Source organism: Arvicola amphibius, chromosome 10, assembly GCF_903992535.2.
Source record: "Arvicola amphibius chromosome 10, mArvAmp1.2, whole genome shotgun sequence".
NCBI classification, from domain to species: domain Eukaryota; kingdom Metazoa; phylum Chordata; class Mammalia; order Rodentia; family Cricetidae; genus Arvicola; species Arvicola amphibius.
Genome location: NC_052056.1, coordinates 7,884,539 through 7,903,334, shown reverse-complemented (window position 1 = coordinate 7,903,334; position 18,796 = coordinate 7,884,539). Strand labels below are relative to the sequence as shown.

Sequence of the window (18,796 nt, the reverse complement as noted above, 5' to 3'; positions counted from 1 at the left end):
ATTCACAGATATGCATTTCCATGGTGTTAGCTAGTGCTGAGAGCTCCTGCCGAAGTGTGCGAGGACCCAGGATAGTACCCCAGCAGCAGTGGACAACCACGCCTGCCATTGCAAATGTCTAGTTCAGGAAGGGTTCGCTCCCATGCAGTGACCCAAAGAGACTTCGGTTTTGACTTGACAAGTGGTAGTGACATTGTTTCATGAGATGCAAGGTGGGGTGTGCGTGCAGTTAATAATTCTAAAGTTGGTGGTGCACACCTTTACTCCCCGAACTCAGGAAGCAGAGGCAGATGGATCTCGTGAGTTATAGGCCGGACTGGTCTATGTAGAGAGTTCTAGGCCAGCTAGAGCTGCACGGTGAATTATGTGGGCATTTGAGTATATTGTCTTTTGTTTTTGTGGTGTTGGGGCAGAAACCAAGGCTCCACGTAGCCTTATAGTCTGATGTGATATTGCGACTTCAAAGCTGAATATTAGCCAGTGTGACTTGGTGGTCCCATCGCAGTCCTGAAAGCTGATATCACATGCTTCCAAAACAACCATTCAAAGGGGCCAGGTCTGCCTATTGGGAAAGCTGGTGGGGCTGCCTTATGTTTAGGGTGACCTGATATTTGGGTACATGTGTTGTCTTTTCAGAGCAGTTTCTAAGTGAACCATGCATAGTTTCGCTTGAGCTGAAGATGTACGGACTTCTCCCCCAGTTACGTGTGCATTCAGAGGGCATTACATATTTATATTCTCTAACTTGGTGTTACCACAGCCCTCATCCACGTGCCGGGCCCCAAGGCTCCCGGCAGCCTTCTGGTCTTGAACTCACTCACCCCCACCCCCCCACACCCCACTCCTTGATTCTTTCCATTCTAAACCCATCGTTGGTGGTTCTAAGGAAGCCATCTTCCGGCTCCCTCCAGCCCAGTCCTGCTGCAAATGGCTGGACTCCTCAGGGGCCTGTGCACACTGATTTGATTTTATTTTTGTTCCTCCTGTTTTCCACCCTGGCCCCGGACAGCCCCATATCTCACCCGAGCTTCTTCTACTCATGCTGAGTTGAGAATTGGTTACTGGCAGGCCACATCTTGCCTCAAGCTTGACCTGCATAGTATGGTTATTGTTATTTTATGCACAAGTTTGTTGCTGGTATTTAAAAACTGAGACCAAATTAAGACTTTCGGCTTTTCGCCAAATGGGCAGGCTGGCAGCACGGGAACTGGGCTACAGGCAACCGTCCCTGTTAGGTGGGACATTGAAAATGGGCAGGCTGGCAGCACGAGAACTGGGCTACAGGCAACCGTCCCCGTTAGGTGGGACATTGCTGCTCCGTTTGATGATGCTCATCTATTTACGGACATTGCCATAAGGTGTCAGCCGCCATTTCTGTTTCATTATGATCAGACTGCAAAGTTACCCATTATAGACATAAGAAAAAGAGTATTTATTGTCTGATTTCTCTATACCTATGTAGGAAAATTAAATCAGAGCCAGTCATAGCAGACAATATATAAATGTGTGTGTATATACATTTATGGAAAAGTATTATTAAAAAGGATTTTTTGAATTTTGTGTGTATGAGTGTTTTGCCTGCATGTATGAATTTGCACTATGTGTGTGCACTCACTGAGCCTTAGGAGGCCAGGTCTTAGATCTCTTGGAACTAGAGTTATAAACAGTTGTGAACCACCATGTGGGTGCTGGGAGCCAAACCTGGGTCCCTTGCAAGAGCAGCAAGTGCTGTGACTTGCTGAGCCATCTCTCCAGCCCCTAGAAAAGTACTCTTCATTAAAGATCAGTGTATGTCTGAGTCAGCAGGAAACCCAGGAGGTTCTCTTTGGTTTAATTCTGTTTTGTAGTTGTGGGGACTGTGCACATCAGCCAGTTACCACAGATCCAGACCCCAAATGATCTCTTTGCTAATCTAGCTTCACTCTGTGATAGTGACTGACTACCTGCAATGAACAAGGGTTCTCTGGTACAGTGGAGAGAAAGGCAGGCCTGTTCCCTGCCCGGTAGAAGCTTACAGTCAGCTTGCACAGCGCTGAGTCTCCCACTCAGAGGGCTCTACTTGCTTTTTGTCTCCCACCTGTCACCTCCGTGCCAACGAGTGACGTCACCTACCATCCGAGGGGCATTCTTCATCCATCTGCACACCCAATTCCCTTTCCCATGTCAGGTTAGCATCCACTCAGGCATGGCACCAGGGATTAGGAGGCTGACATCTGTGAAATCCATTATTCCACCTGTGATAACATCTGTTTGCTAAATAGATTAAAATATTATCATCTGCCAACGTGCTGTGACATTTACAGGCTAAGCGTGGAGGCCTGTAGAGGCTGTGGAATGGATTCATTAAATCAACTTTCAAGTTTTATTTATTTTACTTATGTTACTTTATTGATAAGAGGCAGAGGAGGGTAGGCCATAGCGTGTGTGGAGGTCAGAGGACAACTTGCAGGAACTAGTTCTCTTCTTCCACCATGTGGGTTCTGGGGGTTGCACTTGGTGGTCATGCTTGGTAGCAAGTGCCTTTGCTCCCTTAGCCCTCTTGGCCCTATTTTGTTTAAGTTCTTCCCCAAATCCATTGGTGACTCTAACTGGTGCTATTCACATTGTCACCATCCCGGCCCCAGAATCCATATACTGTGATTCTCAGCCAGCACCTGTGTGAACTGCTATGTCCCTATGTTTACTTACTGATTTATTTCTTGGTCTCAGTTATGTTTAATGTTCAGATTTTAGGTCCACTTCTGGAAACTGCTCGTCTCTTCTGCCCCATTCACTCTGTATTCCCTGAAATCCTTCAGTTTTTTTTATAGCCAACGACAACTAATTATGTCCCATCATATAACTCTTTACTTCATGACCAGGTTTGAGGAGAGATGGTGAGGGTGGGTTCCAAGTGGTCCTCAAGGCTTTCATTCCTCCAGGAACGAAATGTCACTCTGACCTCCCGAATGTTTATCTGAAACGTATGGTTTTGTTTGTTTCAGAGACTTGAAGATAGAAAATTTGCTACTAGATGAAGACAACAACATCAAGCTGATTGGTATGGCTTTTTTTTTTTTTAACTTTTATTTATTTTTTTTAAGATTACCCCTTAAGTGTCGTGCTCCTGATTAACATTGGAAGTTGTCCATGCTTTGTATCTGATCCGAAGTCAAGATTTCCATATTACCCCTTGAACTTCTAACGTCTAATCATAGTTTTGAAAATTAACTTAACAGTTTATTTAGATAATAAATTAAAAGTATTAGGAAGATTAAAAGTAGTGTCACTTGATTGTGAAATGAATTTTATACTTTCAAGTAAATATTTGTTGGTCACATATTTCTTTGGACTCCGTAAGCTTCTTGTATGTGCCTGTGGTATACGTTTGATGTGTGCGTGCGCACGCACATGTGCACATGTGTGCATACATGTGCACATGCACATGGGTTTGGAGGGCGGAGGTCAGGAGTCTTCCTCAGTCTCTTCCCACCTTATGTTTTGAGACAGGGTCTTGCTGAACTCAGAGCTCACCCAGCTGGTTAGGCCGTGAGTCTAGGGAGCACCAGGGACCCTCCTGTCTCTGCCTCCTGAGCAGCCGAACTGCAGACATGTGCCACTGTGACCAGCTTTTCCCTTGGGTGCTCGGAACCCAAACATGGGTCCCTTTGTAGATGATCCTCAACTTTTAAAGCATTGTGTTTTTAAGTGTGAATTAGCAAGAAAATGTATTGTTACTAGTAGAAAATAGTTTGACTCAGCAACATTGCCCATAGCTTCTTCATATCTTATTACCCTTTACTGTGTATCTGAGGATGCCCCAGGACAAGGAAGAGGGAGAATGGCTTTTCCTTTTCAATAGACTCTCATGCAGCAGGCTGGGTGCTGTGAAGAGAGGGGCCAGCAGGGGGATGGCTAGAACCTGGGTCCACTGAAGGGAAGCTACAGGACATTAGAGGTTGTGACTGGTTCATAGTTCAGGATCCTAAGTGACTTCCCCATGGCTGTTCAGGAGGAACTGGGTTATTTTTGCTGGTGATGCTCTGCTTGTGTGTGGTTGCTCTTGGCTTTCAAAGTCCACATCCAGCCGTGAGGTAGCCAGCGCCAAGTCTCATTTCTTGCTTTTCTTACTTCTACTTCACATGTGAGACCCACTGGCATCTGGGATCCCACCCAGTGAGGGATACGCTGCTCCTGGGCTGAAGGACTCCAGCCCGCCTTTCTGCACCATTGATTGGGCATCCTGACAGGTGGTGAGGGGCTGGTTTACCCGTTAGTGGAAAATTAACAGTTCCGAGGGAACCAATCTTCCCCACGCAAAAAAGGCCCTTTAAGGACCTATTTTTAGCAGGTGATTTAGAGCAGACCAGTGATTTTCTTTTGGTTAAATTGCTTTGCTGTTTTCACCGTGACTGCCCTGAGAGCCAGACACAGAAGCCAGTGAATAGAGGCCCTGCCGGAAGGCCTGCAGGATGTCTTCTGGTCAAACTCTCTGGGATTTCTGGCCTTTAACAAAAGAGCCTCCTGGAGGGTAAGGGCTGGTGGGAGGGCGATTCCACCCAACCCTGGCTAATGTGTAATTTGGCTTTGGAAAATGTAGTGGTGGCAGTGACAGAGATGTTTTAACAGCAGAGACCCGGAGAGAACAAGCTTGGCGAAGGCCGATGGGCGTCTCAGTAAGAGCTCCGAGAATTTGTTTCCATCTTGTTGACAAGGCCCCTCTAGCAGAGCGCCCGGCTGTGGAGGGTTTCCAGGTCCTGCCAGGTCACTTGTCCACACTGCAGTTTCCCCACTCCCTCACCTCGGTGCCTTGTCTTTCTGTCAGGCTGTAGCCCTAGGTGACCCCTTACAAATCTGTGCTGTTGTACAGCAGCACTGCGGAAGACAGACCTCTTTGTTGACGAGGAACCTATCATGGTGACGCTAGGCCAGCAGACTCCCGGTATCCACAGTGCTGAGAGTTGCTCCCTGAAATAGCAGGTGCTTTTAGAAGAAGTCAGAGATTGGCTGAGTAATAAACTCTCTTAGAGGAAATTCACACAGACACCATGACCATAGCAACTCTTATAAAGGAAAACATTAATTGTGATGGCTCACTTGCATTTGAGAGGTTTAGTCCATTATCATCGTGGTGGGAGGCATGACAGTGTACAGGCAGACATGTTGCTAGAGAAAGAGCCGAGAGTTCTTACATCTTGACTCACAGGCAACGGGAAGTGGTCTGAGACACTGGGTGTGGCTTGAGCATATATGAGACCTCAAAGCCCCTGTCTAGAACAACTCATTTTCTCCAAGACCACATCTACTCCAACAAAGCCTCACCTCCTAACAGTGCAACTCCCTTTGGGGGCCATTTCCTTTCAAATCACTCTAGGCAGACTGAAGAGACGGCATACCTAAGCTAGAGAGCCTGGAATTCTCTTCTCAATGAGTACGATCGGGAGGTCAGGAACTTCTCTCTTCACTTTCTTGGGTTCTCACCTCCTGGCTGGTAACCATGGGAATAACACCCAGCCAGGTATTTCAAGTCAAGTCTGTAAAAGACAAATTACAACTAGTTGTTCAGACCAGATTTGCCTTTGAGAGTCTCGCAGTCCTGGCCATAAATCGTTCAGAATACTCTGGCCTGCTCTGCATGCATGTTGCGTTTATAGCAAAGGAAAGAAGTAACAGGAGGGAGGCAGAGAGAAGCTGATTGGTTATAGTTCAGAGCGGCCTTGCATGAGTGTGGCTTCAACAGCTGACCCACCCGAGACTCCGCTCCTGTGGTAAGAGGAGTTGCAGTTCATAATGCCTGTCACTATAGTAGGTCATAGTTCACTATGCAGGGAGGTGTCTTCCATCCAAACTTAAACTACAAAGTGACATCTTTGGCCAAATTGAACTGGGTAGTGAAAGATGCGCCAAGCCTACTGGGAAAAGACCTGGCGTCAAAAGCCAGGATGGACAATTGTCAGGAGGGAAGCTCTGATTACTGGGTTTTTTTTTTTTTTTGGTCTCTTCCTTCTGTCACCTCCCAGTTCATTCATGACTTAAATGAATGATCATCGTACTAGCCTAGAAGGTAGCCAGTTCTTATATTTAGCCTGCTTCCCTTAAGGGGAAGTGTCTGTGGCTCTCTAGCCCCTGGGATGGCAGTGTGGATCAAAAGTCTTTCCTAACCCTTATTATTACTATGTTAACTTGAAAGCCCTTTGAACCTCTTCCCTTCAAAGGATTTACTTAGGTGTTTTTTTTTTTCAAAGAGGATTATAGCTATTATCATTTCTTCTTAATAGTTTCCCTGTTTTTGAAATCATTTGGTTTAAATAAACTTGCTTCAGCCATGTTTCAAATTAGCTAGAATTATCAGGAGTAAGATTTTTGATTCAATCATATATTTTTCTTCTTAGAAGAAGAAAGGAAAGAGAGAAAAAAAGAGAAGGCAGCCGGATGTTTGCAAGGATGTTCCCCCACCAGGGGGGATAACTCCAGCTTAGATGGGCTGTGAATATTCACTGGGGCCTTCTTTTGAGATTTCATTTTGCAGCTCTCAGAAAATTGAGTGATAATTAGCTTATGTATTTACCAAATCTAATTGACTCCGACCTATCTGACATTACTGGGAGGCAAATTTCTCTCTGGTTTCACCATTCTAATTATAGGCATACGTGTAAAATTTTAACAACCATAATTATGAATGTGAAATATTCTGCCGTTTACTTCTCTACAATGTCTTTAAAATCAAGTCTTCTTGGCTAGATGAAGAGAACTTTAAATGCAGGTTCTGCGCCCTGCTGTTTCCCAAATCCCGAACTAATTTATCTTCTTGGAAAACTCTTGAGATAAGGCCAGGCTCTGTTTCCTAGCTTGCCTGGGACAGTGGCCTTTTATCTTGCCCTTCTTGATAGATCAGGTGAGGGGAGAGGGAGGGTGCCCTAAAAGATTCCGCCCTTTGCTTTAACAGAGCCCCCGTTGACCTGAGGAATGATAGCTTTGCCTCTAATCTTGGAAATTCAGAGACACATTTTTCTGGGACCGCTGTGTGTTTGGGCTTCTAGCAAGACAACTTTCCTTAAAACTTTGACTCCCGGCAGCACTGCCACCCCGTGGTACCATCTCCAGACTCCACAGCAGGTGTTCTTAAGCCAAGAGGCATGGTTTCTTCTGCTAGTGCTCCCACCCCACCTAGCTGGTGCGCTACAGAATCTACTGGGGTCTGGGAACAGGGCCCCTCACCCTCTTTACAACAGATACTTTCCCAGAAGGGAGGCTAGCAATCCTCTGTGTTCAGACAGGCTTTTTTTTTCTAGTGTTTTCTTTTGGTACCTAATTGGGCAAACTGGAGCAAACGGGAAGGAAACGGTCAGGTGGAGGTAAACGTGAAGGGGCAGGAGGAGGGGGACAAGGGAAAACAATCAAATCAAAGTCAAAAGAAGAGAAAGGTTGGTGTTGAAACAACTTTCCTGGTGGTTCATTGGCTAGATCCCTGAGGGCTCGGTATTCTTCTTAGGAGCCTGAAAGAGTCCACGGGGTTCTCTTTGAATAAGCTGTTCAGTTATGCAGCTCACTGCTATGAGTGTTAGGGAGCTCTTCGGTGTCGTCATCGCCACCCAGGGTGTGCAGGTGGCATCACACCCTCCCAGTTTTCTCCTGGGCTGTTTGTCATTTCTCTTCCCTATGGCTTTTGTGGTGGGTGTGCACTTGCAGGTGGAGCCAAGCGAGAGTCAAGCCAAAGCAGTCATGAACGGAGACAGAGATGGTGCCAGTGCAGAAAGTACGGGGTGTGGTCGCAGCCTCCTCAGCGCCAATCTCTGACCTGCCCTGAAACTTAGGAGTCTTATGCCTATGGGTTTGGAGCTCAGCATTTGCAGTGGAGTTCAAAGGATGGCCCAGGATCTCAGCCCTTCAGTCTGAGATCAACAAAGATTGAAGAAGATATTAGGGATGGGAAGAGCACTAACAGCTCCCTAATTGCCCTCTAGATGTAGTATCTTTAGATCAAAGTAAAGCCTTCACAAAACTCCTAATAGACCCAAAGTAGCTGTGAGGCCCATCCGGGTTTTCCTGCAGGCTTCCCAGATGCCTTCCCATCTTAGTTAGAACAAAGCAACGCCATGAGGTCATTTAGTCTAGTTGGCATTGCCAGCCTGCTGCATGTTCTTTTTCCAGCCAACACGCAGGGCTGTTTAAACAGTCCTCCCCCACCCACCCCCAAATTACAGTATACCTCTGGAAGGAATTTCTCAGAGACTTTGATGAAAGAAACTGAGCTGAAGAAGGCAGCCGTAAGTGGCCAGGGATGCAGACGGCCAGCCGGAGACAATCAGTCACCGTTCAGGTTCTCCCTAACGGCCACCAGGCAGCCAGGATCTCAGCATGCTCTCCGTTCCTGCCTCAGTCCTAGAAAGCTAAGAGTCTCTCTTTACCCCAGATGACTCATTTACAAGGCTCGATAGAAATATGTTTTGGCTCCTCACACTGTTAGGTCTAGCCGGATTGTGCAGCGAGGGCTGATGTAAGATGTTCCACCGAAGCAAGGGAGCCACCACCCGGCACGCCTTTGTCTTGAGAAGTCTAGCAGGGGTTATGGTTTGCAGCTGGCGGGTTTCCTGTTGGATGCTAAATTATGTGTTAGCCTGAGAGAATGTTTCCTTTTCTGCTTTTCTTCTTCTTCTTCTTCTTCCCTCCTCGTTTTTGCAATTTTCTAATTCAGAGTTCGTGTTTTGCTTCTCGTCTCTGCAGATTTTGGTCTGAGCAACTGTGCAGGGATCCTGGGTTACTCGGACCCATTCAGCACACAATGTGGCAGCCCTGCCTACGCTGCTCCGGAACTGCTCGCCAGGAAGAAATACGGCCCCAAAATTGATGTCTGGTCAATGTGAGTTATCCAGCTTGTAAAAGTCAGTGTTGCCTCCTAAGGTCTCTCACTATCTGATGAGAATGTACCGACTATGCTGGGGTCTCATCAGTGATTCTCAGAGCCCAGCCTTCCTTTTTTCTTTCCAGACTTTTCTTCATAAACTTCCAAAATGGCATTTACAAACATTTCATTGGGGAGTTGGGAAAAGCGCAAAGTCTAGCCTTCACAGACTTCCACTGGTGTTCCGTGAACCACCCACGTTGTATGTAAACCTTTTCATAAAGCCAGATCTGAAATTACAGCTACCCAAGAGGCCAAGGCAGGAGGATCGCAAGTTCTAGGCTGAGTTTAAGGTCCCATGGGCAACTGAGTGAGACTCTGTCTCTGTATTACAAGGAGAGAGTGGATGGAAAGGCAGCTAGTGGTGAAATCCTGGCTTAGTGTATGGTAGGTTCTAGGTTCAATCACCTGTGCCACGAAACTAAACCAAAACAACACATGTGCACATGTATACACACACACACCCCAAACCAAACAAACACATGTGCACACATATACACACACGCACACACCAAACCAAACCAAAAACACAGACCTATGGATATACATACACAGATACACATCACATAAACACACCACACAGACACATACACTACAAACTACACACACACACGCCAAACCAAACCAACAAACACATGTGCACTTGCAGTACATGTGTATATATACCACATAAACACACCATATAAGTAGACAAACAACACATACCCACACACACATCACATACACCCCCCACACATCCTCACTAAAACAAAATCAGACAAACAGACCCTACCATAGTTTCCTAAGCATGAGCTTTAAGCCCGTCTGCTGCGGCCCACCTAACCCACCTCTTCCACCTCACCCACCTCTTTGCACCTGCCTGGTCCCGCACCCCCAGCTTGGCTTCTCTCCCATCTTCCCACCTGTTTTTCCTTTGCCGGGATGCTGTTCCGGCTCTTCATCCAATCTCATATTCTGACTTTCCTCCAGCAGCCCCTTTGTGGACTCACCATGTTCCCTGCCGAGGGCCCCTGTGCCCCCCACTTTAATTTCCCTGTACGCCCGCCGTCCACTCTCCCGTTTGTGAGCCCCTTCGCTGCTTCCTCCAGAGTCTTCACGGTCTTGGGACAGCTGGGGAATTCATTAACACGCCATGGAAGAAATTAAAGGCTGTGGAAGCCCCAGATGCCGAGGGACATTGCAAGGGTGTTGCGTCCTGTGGTGACGGGGAGATGACCAAAGGGAAGGTGGAGCTGGTAGGTCAGGGAGCCGATGGCAGTTTGCTCCTTGAGGTCAGGCTCTTAAGGGGATGGACAAGATTGTGTTGCCCCCCGTGTGAACACACGAGCTGAAGCCAGAATCTCCTGCGTAGGTGTGTAGAGGAGGGCCCAGGCCCAGACTCCTCTGCCGCCTCTTGCTAACTCTGACACAGAATGAATTGGTTATCCACTTGGAGATGCAAGCGCAGGCCGAGAAAGGTTGGATTTTGTTCTTGGCCTTTTTGCCAAGTTGCTCCATCAGGGGAAGGAATTCATATTTAGCAACTGCTGACACCCAATCTCTCAGTTCTATGACTAAGATAAAGGGCCGTGCTCCTCAGGGAAGCTTCTTCCCCCATTTCCCATGGCCGCCAGCTCTCTGTCTAGAAGCAAGGACTCTGTGTCTGTCTGGAAGTGATGGTGACAGGTGACACTGGAGAAGAGGAAGGGAGATTATGTCCGGCCACAATGCCTGGATGCGTCAGAAGCCTTGTCTGCTGCCAGTGACCAGCGGGCTTCTCCCACTCATCCAGCACGGACAGGTCCCTCCTGGTGTTCCTCAGCGTTTCTGTGGTCATGTTCACTTGGTGAAATTATTCTCCCCAAGAAGATAATGCACAGCTGTTAGGTGCTCAGAAAATCTCTATGGAGGCTTCGTGGTGAGCAGACACGGGAGCAGGGCATGGAAGGTGTAGAATTTCACTCATGCCAGAAGAGTCCCTGGAACAAGATGGCAAGCCGCAGCACCCAAGAGCCAATGAGTACTATGTCTCCTTTACTTGTGCCACAGTGGGCAGAGCCAATTGCATGGCTTAACCTTGCCGAGCCGGGAGAGACCTTCTCTCCTGCTTGCTGGGTATAGCCAGCGTCTATGACTCATGTGCCTTGTTCTGTGACTGAGTTGTGTCACCTGCTTAACCTTTCAAAGCCCTAATGCCCCCGGTCGAGGTATTTGGTGATGGCGCCTTTGGGATGTATTGCTTTCAGATGTAGTGAAGAAGGCAGACTCCATGCTGCTACTGGTGTCCTTCTAGGAGGCACAGAGGACTTGTATTGTCTGTGTTCCATGTGAGGTCACAGGACAAGGAGGGAAGGAGAGAGGCTCTCTCCTGAACACAACCGTTGTGTGATCTCGATATTAGACTTTCAGCCCCAGAACTGTAAGACGGTATCTTGTTTGAGTTCCCCATTCTGTGCTATTTTGCTACGGTAGCCTGCGTTGGCCAGCTTTCGTTGCTATAACCGAATACCGGAGATGACGAGCACATGAAGAGTAATGGTTTTATTTTGGCGAGGACCTCTGAAGTTTTCAGTCTGGGATGGATTGACCTCATTGACTGGGGCCTGTGGTGAGGTGCAGCACTGGGGATGGAGTCTGTGACAGGGCAGAACTGCTAAGGTTACAAACCAGGGGCAAAGAGAAAGTCCAAGTTCCCTTTCAGCGCATGTACTAGCTGCTTAAGGATTCCGCTAGACCCTCGCCTAAAGATCCCACGTCTTCTCCTAATGCCTTTCTGGGAATCAGGCCTTCAAAAGCACACGAACCTCTGGTGGAGACTTGCCCAAACCACAGCGTAGACCAGGCTGATGAAGACACATACCTGCCCACAAGTCCTCTGTAAAAAAGATGCAGTGTCAGGCAGCCTGGAGGCAGCCTGGCTGAAACTGAGAAAGCAGTGTGGGGGTGGGGTGGGCTTTAACCTGCTCTTGAGAGCTGAGTGAGGCTGACCAGGTAGGGGAGGGGGGTGGACAGGGACGGCTCCAGGCCGTGTACAACTCAGGCACTGCTGGCATCTGAATACTGCCGGCTCTGCAGGTCCTGGCAAGAGCATGAAACTTCAGAGCCTTCGTTAGAAGGTGGATTTTCCACTGCCTTGGAGTCCTCTGTCTGGGGGAGGGATTAGGTTTCTGTGTGGTACCCACGGCTTTGTTGACAGAATTGGGAAATAGAAAACCCAAAGAGAATTTAATTCAACACTGCTTAAGATGAGATGGGAAATGGAGCCTACTGGCTCCCTGCTCTAATACCATCATTACAAAATGCCTTTTTTTTTTTTATTTTTCATTGCTGTGAAACAGCATAGTAAGGAATTGACTTCTAAAATCAAAAGCAAATATCCCTCTCCAGAGGGTTTTGAGCCTGCTGGATGGCAGGGACCAACTCTGAGACTGGTGAAGAAGAAACCAGCCTGTTGCATAGGAAGGCTTGGAGAATGCTTGAGACAGCTGGAGCATCCTGCTGGTAATGTGAGCATTAGCTGTGCAGAAGGGGATGGGGTCCTGGGGCGCTCATCCTTGTCAATGGCGTCACGTTCAGGACCATTTAAGTTATCCTTAAAACCATGTTCACCTTTTTCCTTCACTTCACTCAGAGGTCTTATGTGCTCACACACACACACACACACACACACACACGCACGCACGCACGCACGCACGCACGCACGCACGCACGCACATCCATTCTCTCCCTGCTCCACCCCTTCCCCTTCTCTTCAGTGAACTTTGAGATTTTAGACACAAAACTGTAATGGCCACACTAGTATATCAAACATTTATTTTTGCTTTTCGCCTTTTCCTCAGAGTGGCATGTGTTCTAATTTGAAAATAACGCTAATGCAGATGTGCTTTTTAATTGAAGAGAATTTAACTTCAAGACTATTACAACACTTGCTTGAGAACCTCAGTGAGCCTTTAAGGGTTAGAAGAACGGATACCAAGAGGCTTGTCCCCCAGGAGATGGAGGAAGCGCCATTCTCACAGCACAGTGGTTTGCCCTGGTGGCTGTGCAGCCTGGGGACCTAGTGCAGAGTCGTGCACAGACATGGTGCCCCCGCCAACCCCACGCTGAATTCATGGGAGGAACCTGTCTTTTCCCAGTGCTTTTGGGTAGATAAGTTGGGCAGGAGGCACCATGCTGCTTCCAGCGCATCTGTCTCTCTACAGAACACGGTGTTCAGGAAGAGAATGACAGAACCGGGCTGGGTCCCAGTCTCCGCGTTTTACAGAATGGCACCAGATGCTCTTCCCTGCAGGCAGGGGTCACAGACAGAAGGATTTTCTCTGTATTCATGATAAAAGCTGATGAGGAAGGTGCAGGGAGAACTGTGTTCATTTGGGGAAACTGAAGGCTGTTGACTTTGGAAGAGAAATTCCGTGCTGGCCGGGTGTGGTGTACTTGCCTCCAATCCCAGTGTTCGGAGTCAGGGGCCAGAGGCATTTGAGGCTATCCTGGGCTACATAGTGAAACCTCATTTCAAAGACGAAGCTTCCTTCAACTCTGGTATTTCCCTGCTTTTATTGAAATAGAGTAGGGAAGGGAAAGGAACAAACACCTTGAAATCCACCAGACTTATTTTCCTGCCAAATGCAGACCATTTAATGGAAGAGGGCTGAGACGGGGCCTTTTCCAGATGGATGCAGGATTCCTCCTTTCCTGTCAGGACTTCCTTTGGGAGTTGTTGCTGAAAATTGATGCAGAAAGACACATGTAACCTTCTGGTGGAGGGTTAAGTTTAGATTCTTCAAGGTAGTTCCTTTTTTGTAGAACCATGCAGAACCAAGGTGTGCTTGGTTCCCATCACCTTCTCTGTGTGAGCCAGGTGGTTGCCAAGGCTCCTGGCCCCATGCCCCCAGGACTAGTGACCTCACCCTCCATCTGCTCAGGCCGAGTTCATATTCGCTTTTTCCTTGAGTCTGGGTAGTTTCCTTCTCAGAGGAAAAATAATGAATAATAATAATAATATAATGATAATAATAATAATAATAAAATATTCCTCCAGGGAATATTTTAATGTGTCGGACTTACTGTCAGGACCAGCGCTTGCCTTCTGACTCAGTACTGAAGGTTCCACACCTTCTCCACAGGGCCCCTTTCTTCTTCCAGCTGCCCTATCACTGCCACCAGTTCCTTCTCTTTCGACATCAGACCGTTGTGCAATGTTCTTTATCCCATAGGCTTTCCCACCCTGCAGTGGCTCCCTGTATTTCCTGTTGGTTGTGAAACCAGCCCTGTTGGATTGCTGCTCTCCCTGGCCCTGTCTCTGTAATTGCTGGCTCTCTTCAAAGCTATCTTGGAGTTGTAGAAGTTCCGTGTCTGCCGCAGAGAACCCAGGAAACCCCTGGGCCATATTTCAAAAGGCTTTTCAGGAAATTCTGAGCATGTTTGGAAACTCTGCCTGATTCTATGGGATTACAGGCTTTATAAACCACATTCCACATCTCCCTTGGTATTCTCGCATGCTTGTGTAATGTCAGAGGGGCTGCCTCTCTCTTTATCCACCTATTAAACATGGATGAAAACTCTAGGAGAGAGGAGTTAAGACACCCAATCTGGTGTGTCTTTTAAACTCTCCTAGGGCTATCCGGTTATTAATGTGGGTTTCCATCGTCATTTACCCAAATACAATTGTATTTCTTATTGTTGTTTTGTTTTATTTAAAAAGATGAGGTTTTTTTTTGTTCCTTTTTGTTTTTGTTTTTAATGTGACAACAGAGAAGATTTATTTGGTGTTTAATTTACTCCAGATGCAGCACTCAACTCTTCCTATGGTTTCAGTTATTTGGCCTTTGCATTATTCACATTGTGAGGTGAGAGGAATCTCTCAACGTCTGTGAGTTTGTAATTGATAATAATCCATAATAACTGGAAGCCTTTTGGTAAGGCAGTCACGATCCTGCTTGGAGTTCCCTGGCGCCGTCTTGAACACAGTATCTTTCATCTTTATCTGTGGTCCCAGGTATGTAAGGAGGAGACAGAGACCAGCGTGCTATGCAGTGACACAGGGAGCTGGTGCCTTGTTTTGTATTTGGTTGTTAGTTCTTATTCTTTGGAGCCAACTGGTGATAAGGAGTCAAGTGATTTTATCTTTAGGTCACCCAGAAGAAACTTTTGCAATAGTTTTAGAGTTGCTCTTGGTTCAGATTTCCAACAAATCCCTTCCACCTGTTCTTCCCCACCACACAGCATCCTGTCCTTTGGGTCATTCCCCACCACACAGCATCCTGCGCTTCAGCCGGGTCCTTCCCCACCACACAGCATCCTGCGCTTCAGCCGGGTCCTTCCCCACCACACAGCATCCTGTCCTTTGGGTCATTCCCCACCACACAGCATCCTGCCCTTCAGCCGGGTCCTTCCCCACCACACAGCATCCTGCTGCTGGAGGCTTCCTATAGCACTCAGAGCATTCCACCTGTGACATAGAAGCCACACGTCCCCAGCAGATGAGCTATGGCCTGAAAGGTGACAGGGCAGTGTCTTCAGGCTCGAGTGTTGTGTGTGCTGCCCTCTGAGTGGAAGAGCATGTGACGTCTTCATGTGTTAACTTTAGGTATTTCTCTGGTTTGTTTGTTCAAGTGTTATGAGCACATAAATCCAGAATTATATATCAGTAAATGTATGGCCTTGTATAACTAAAATGCCCAAACTAATTACATTCTAGTAACTCGAAGACTTAGGAGCCCCAGCGTATTCCAATGAGGACACTAACATAACGCAGTGGGGCCAGTGCTGAAGAGGAGCTGGATTGTGGTCTACAGTCTGGGTGGTCCTCCCCGCCAGTCTCAAGTCATCACAGTGAGTCCTCCCATTGGAGGACTTGAGTCTCCCACCATCTATGTTTTATCCTCCCAGTGGCTTCTAAAGCACAGTGCATTCAGAGAGGTTTTTTTTTTAAATTCATCATTATTGCACTTAAGTACATTTGTGTATGTGGTGTGTGTGTGTGTGTGTGTGTGTTAGAGAGTGAGAAGGAGAGGAGAGGAGGGAGGGAGAGAGGAGAGGAGGTTCACGTCTCAGTGGCATGTGGAATCAGAGGACATTGCTGTGGATTCATGTCTCTCCTTTAACTTCTACGTGCATTGCGGCGCTCAGACACACATCACCAGGCTTGCCTGGCCAGCTGCCTACTGGATCATCTCACTGGCCCCAGTGGGATTGTTAAACCACACCTGACAAGGTCTGGGAGTTTCTGACTCTGAGTCTGGAGCCGGCCCGGGAATGTGCACTTTCAAGTGTTCAGGTGGTGCTGGTGTGCGGAGTGAGAACACATCTGGGAAGCCGTGTTCAGGTGCTGCTGGTGTGCAGAGTGAGAACACATCTGGGAAGCCGTGTTCAGGTGGTGCTGGTGTGTGGAGTGAGGGACACACTCTGGGAAGCCGTGTTCAGGTGCTGCTGGTGTGCGGAGTGAGGGACACACTCTGGGAAGCCGTGTTCAGGTGCTGCTGGTGTGCAGAGTGAGGGACACACTCTGGGAAGCCGTGTTCAGGTGGTGCTGGTGTGCAGAGTGAGGGACACACTCTGAGAGACTGTTTGCCACTACCCTTAGCAGGAGACTCACAGGTGCATCCCTGACACATCAAGTCCACATTGGCCTCCTCCTCATTAGATACGGATACAGTAAAGTCCTGGCTGTGGGCGAGTACCTGGACTTGTTCCAGAAGCCCTGTACAGAAGGTGAAAACTCTGGCTTAGTATTTGGCCACCGGTCCTCCTTCAGCCCTGCGCAGGAGAGGCCGCCTCCAGGCTGCTGGGAACAGTTCATTTTGGAGGTTAACTGTTTAGTGGTCTTCAGTAACCGTGGGAGAGGCCAGAGGTTTTCCACTCGTTAAAGCCTATGTCTAAGGCCTCTTCGTAAATATCGCATAGATTTGAGATTTCTTAGTTTTTTTTTCTGTCAGTGCTGAAGACTTCCCAAAAGCCAAGCAGTTGGCTCTACCTAAAAAACACATCAAAGACGCAAACCTGCAGAATGGGTCTTTAAGACAAGCCGCAACCTCGGCTCCCCTCCCCTCTCCTTCCAGACTGCCTCCCTTGGCTTTCTCAGTTCTGCCACCATGACTGGTCTGGTTTCTGAGTTTTAACTTGGTGTATCCCTTCATTTGCCTACTTGATTTCTGTGTGAAATCTATCGCTTCATTCTGACTGATAGCAGTACTGTGTGTTTGCTGCCACCCTCCTCAGATCTCCAGTCTGAGCCCCTTTGGTTCGCTTGTGTGGGAGGGTGACTCGCTGTGTAGGTAACTTGTTTGGCTGTGGAACTTTGTGTTCAGCTCTCTTCATGCCCTGAGGAACGTGTTGCACTGAACACGCGTCAAGAATGACTGTTGTCTGTAACTGTGCATCCGCCCTGTCTGTTTGACTCTTGGGTTATGTAATTTGTCACGTGGCCTCGTCCATCCGACTGAAGATGTATAAGCTCATACATAAAACACTCCCCAAAGAGGCTGCCCGGTCGGTCTCCTTAATTGAGCCTGTATCAAAAGCAGTGTAATCCCACATTGTCCTCCTCTCTCTGATCTCATTTTTACTTGAAAGGGTTGTGTTTATTCGTGTGTTTGCCCATTGCCTGTTCCTCTCCAGCTCAAAATCCAAAATGGCACCATTGTCTGGCTGACAGAACTCTCAGTCAGAGAGAGGCATCCGGCAAGAATCTGTGGAATGAATGTGTCTGTCCCCTGACTCCGTTCTGAGTTCAGAGAGAGAACTGAGTCTCAGATTACATCTGGAATCTGAGCGTGCTTGAGGCTGCAGTGTGGGCTCCAGTACCTGTCATTATATGGCATGCAGAATTCAGAGGCGCCTCTGTGGAATTAGGCCCGAAGGGTCTTAATTTCAACCAGTCTCATTGGCTCTGTTTTGACTGGAAATCCTGTTGCCTTTTTTAAAAAACACATCCGCCCCTTGTGCCTTTGAAGAGTGGAGGCCTCTTGGCGAGCAGGCATTTCTTCCCCATCAGGAAACCTCATCCACATGACAGGAACTTTATATATCAAGAGAATAAAATTCTCCCAGAAGACTTCGCTGTCCTCTGGGTTGGCTTTGGTATAAGCAGTTAAGTCTGCTCAGCAATAGCTCAACCATAGCTGAGATACTGGTCCAGGGCCTGGTGGTAGGCTCCCAATAATTAATCAGTTGAGAGATGAGCCTGGAAAGGACTTCCTAGAGCAAAATTCAAGAGATTGGAGTGGGTATCATGGCTTTGCTTACAAGAGATGGATAGAAGACTGGCTTTGGGTGTGGAGTTTGGTTTCTAAGGACTGAGTGCTAAGCCAGAACCCTCATTAACCCAGAAGGGGTGCCCTGTATCATTTAATCTGGCCCCTTGTAAGTTCTACCTTGCATAGTATATCTGGAAATATTACAGGCTGGCAGGATCACTCCAAGGCTCCTAACAGTGTGTCTCACATTCTGCTATTTGGAATTCTCTTGGTGTTGATGTCTTCTCATTACAACTTGAGTGTCCCTTGTCCATAATGCTTAGGGCCAGAACCATGTTTTGGTTTTGAAATCTTTGTATGTATGTAATGAAGTATTCGGAGCATGGGACCCTAGTCAGTGTTCTGCATATACAGTCTAGACCCAGCCTAAAGGCGATTTTAGGCAGTACCCTTGGTGCACTACCTCATGAAGCCAGAGGGGGCGCTTCCTGCTTGTGGTGTCATTTCAGTAGTCAAGAGGTTTCTGATTGGGGCATTTTAGATTTTCCGGCAGATACTCAGCCCGAATCCAGAGCGAAGACAGCGTGGTTTCTTCTCCAGAGGCAGTTCTTCCGGTTCTTGCTCATCTCCGAGGCCCTCATTACATCTTCACAGTGTTCTCACCCCAGCCTTTCGGGTGTCAACACCTCGACCGTGACATGACTGGAGGGTTCTAGAAAGACGCCTCAGCTGGCTGGCTGTG

General features: G+C 47.7%; 1 protein-coding gene across 1 annotated transcript in view; it reads left to right on the top strand.

Moving 5' to 3' along the window:
- Window positions 1-18,796, top strand: part of Hunk (hormonally up-regulated Neu-associated kinase) — a 101,604-nt gene that overhangs the window by 56,685 nt on the left and 26,123 nt on the right. The window contains 2 exon segments of the mRNA XM_042055799.1: window positions 2,985-3,040; window positions 8,704-8,839. Coding sequence (XP_041911733.1) covers window positions 2,985-3,040; window positions 8,704-8,839 — 192 coding nt within the window.